General features: G+C 37.7%; 1 protein-coding gene across 6 annotated transcripts in view; it reads right to left on the bottom strand.

Moving 5' to 3' along the window:
* The window catches only part of FBXL2 (F-box and leucine rich repeat protein 2), an 82,468-nt gene that overhangs the window by 26,053 nt on the left and 53,576 nt on the right, over positions 1 to 2,839 (bottom strand). For 4 of the 6 annotated variants that reach the window (XM_023513923.1, XM_023513928.1, XM_023513930.1 and 1 more), the window contains one exon: positions 1,194 to 1,288. The exons of the other annotated variants lie outside the window; for them this stretch is intronic. Coding sequence is in view for 1 of the 4 variants with exons in the window: in XM_003781777.3 (XP_003781825.1) it covers positions 1,194 to 1,288 (95 nt within the window). In the remaining 3 variants the exon portion in view is untranslated. The remainder of the gene's footprint in view (positions 1 to 1,193; positions 1,289 to 2,839) is intronic. 6 annotated transcript variants of the gene reach the window in all.

The following is a 2,839-nucleotide window of genomic DNA, read 5'->3' as shown; positions in this document are numbered from 1 at the left end:
CAATGTACAGTCTAAGGCTCATACAATAATTTTGCTAGTAGATGTGACTGTATTTCAAATGCTAAGATAAGAATTTATTTCTTTGATATCTTTTGTTAAAAATCTACATCTTCACATTTATTTTAGCTTATTTAGTAAAACAATTATTAGACTTATGCTCTCCATTTTAAATTACCTTAGGATCTATTGGAATGTTAAGTTTCCTGTTAAGATAGAATCAGTCCATTCCTCTGGTTTACAAAGCTTTTGAAACAGCAGAAAATGTGATAGAATGGCTTGACTTTCCTGATATAAAAAAAGTCACTTTGTTTAAACATTTAATGTGACTGTTTTTATTCTTAAAAGAGGGTAGTGAATCAATTTTGTTAGAAGTGGTATAGCAGATGTTTGAATTACAAATTCTACTATCTGCATTCACTATTTACTGCACATTCTTACTGGTAGTTTGTGATTGATGTACACTGTGGTAATACTTAAGTCTGTAGAAATACAAAGTCTGCTCTAAGCTTCTGGGGAGTGTGTCCTGATTTAACCAGCCTCAGAAGCAATATTAGAGGCCATGAGGATAAGAACATACAGGTTCTAATCATATCCCTTCTCGAGAAAACCTCAAAACATATGCCCTTAACAGTGGCTTGATGACATTTCCAATAAATAATGACCGTCCAGTAAGAGCTGGGCATAAATTTGTTTGGACAGCATACATTGAAATGAATATATTCCATTATAAGTAAGCAAAATTCCAGCTTATACTAAGAAAATTATTAGAAGATTTTATTAATTACTATAATTGATATAAAAAGGTGGCTAAGATGGGGGAATGAAAAAGGTAACAGATGAAGAAGTACAAAAGGGAACAGGAGAGAGATAAATGAATATTATAATACTAGTATGTGCTTATTTCATGTGATATCCATGACATTCCCGTGCAGGAGCTGTAACTGCCCTCACTCAGCAAAACTGACACTCAGCCAGGTGAAATAATTTGTCCCAAGGTCACATCCCTAACAACAGTGGAGCTCAGTTTCCAATCCAGAAAAGCAAAGTCATGGTTCTCTCATCACTCTATGAAAACTGCCAAACAAAGAATCTAGCAGAAAAAAAGGATATGCTGTGCTTGGTTTGTTTTTGCTAAATGGAAACATCAGCTACAAGCTGCCGTGACAGAGAGAGTCCCTACGGACTTGACTTACTTCAAGGAAGAGTCCCCAACACCAATGCAGCCTCGCAGGCTGAGCTTCCTCAGGAACCCACCACATCGCTTTGAGATATTTTCCACCACTCGGCCCTTTAATCAAGAAAGTTGAAAAAAATATCATTTTTATGCTGTTTATCTACCAACAAAATAACCTGAAATTTAGGAACTAAACATATTTTTCCAAGTGTAATAGAAGGTATTTTGAAACATTGGGCCAGTGCCTCAGTTTTATCCCTAATGCATAAAGGGGCTGCAAGCATTGAACAATGTTTTCAATTAGAGTGTTAAGTTTTCTTTTAAAAAAACCTTTATAGTGCCTTTAAAAAGCCTTAGCACTAGGATTAGGTCTCCCCAACCCAAGGCTCACAACTATTCCACCAGTCAGCTAGAATTCTGTAATCCAATAATGTACAAGGTAGTGATATTTAAAATATTAGTATTTTTTAAATATTTGCATTTAAAAGTTCTTAACGCGCTTTTCAAAAAGTTACAGTTTAGAAAAATCATCAAAACTGAGGAGACAGGGGTACAAGTGAATCTTTCTAAGAGTAGAATGTGAACGTTTTAAAACAGTAACTGAGAAAATGACATGAAGGCTCTGTTGACCAGTTTGATGGAAGTATTTTGGATTGCATGTGAAAACCCCACACTGTACCCCAGAAGTGCATTAATGTACATAGTTACCATTCAATAAAAAAAATAAAAATTAAAATTAAAATTAAAAAAAACTTGAGGAGACATTAACAAAACACAGAAAAAGAAAATATTCTGCCAAAGTTTTTCAAAACACTGACTCTTTTGGTCAGTAGAAACGACAACCATTTTTACAATTTAAGGTCTTCCTCAATATCATTAAGCAAAAATAATGAACAAAGATTTAGTTCATTATTGGCTGGTATGACAATGCTGACATGTTTGGGTGGGGCACTCATTGCCATCAAGTCTGGAAAGAGCATTAAAGACATCTAATTGAGACCATAGTCTAAGCCAAGAACTGGAGCTCAACTTTCCAGCATGGGTAGGAATCTGTAAGGTCCTCACCCCCTTCCAAACTCAAAGCACAATATGATACAAATGGATGGTTTCCCAAAAAACCAAGCATGGAAAGTCTGTGCTCTGCCCTATGTCCCGGAGGTGATCTACTCCACCAGTTTCATATGGTGATCAGAGACTTTCAAACAGTACGAAACCTAGAGAAGGAGGTGAAGCGTCTTCAGAACTGGCCATTAGTTTGTCTGGGTAACACCAGGTTAAGTAGCTAGACTGGACCCATTGTGGTGATACACATATCCATTAAAAAAGACACAAAACGGGCAGTGCCTGTGGCTCAGTGAGTAGGGTGCCGGATTCAAACCTGGCTCCGGCCAAATTGCAACAAAAAATAGCTGGGCATTTCGGCAAGTGACTGTAGTCCCAGCTACTTGGGAAACTGAGGCAAGAGAATTGCCTAAGCCCAGGAGTTGGAGGCTGCTGTGAGGTGTGACACCACCGTACTCTACTGAGGGCAACAAAGTAAGACTTTGTCTCTTAAAAAAAAAAAAAAGACACAGGGCAGTGCCTGTGGCTCAAAGGAGTAGGGCACCAGCCCCATATGCCGGAGGTGGTGGGTTCAAACCCAGCCCTGGCCATAAACTCCAAAAA

This window comes from Otolemur garnettii, unplaced genomic scaffold (genome assembly GCF_000181295.1).
Source record: "Otolemur garnettii isolate 467f Iridium unplaced genomic scaffold, OtoGar3 scaffold00002, whole genome shotgun sequence".
NCBI lineage: Eukaryota > Metazoa > Chordata > Mammalia > Primates > Galagidae > Otolemur > Otolemur garnettii.
This window is presented reverse-complemented; position numbering and strand designations above follow the sequence as displayed.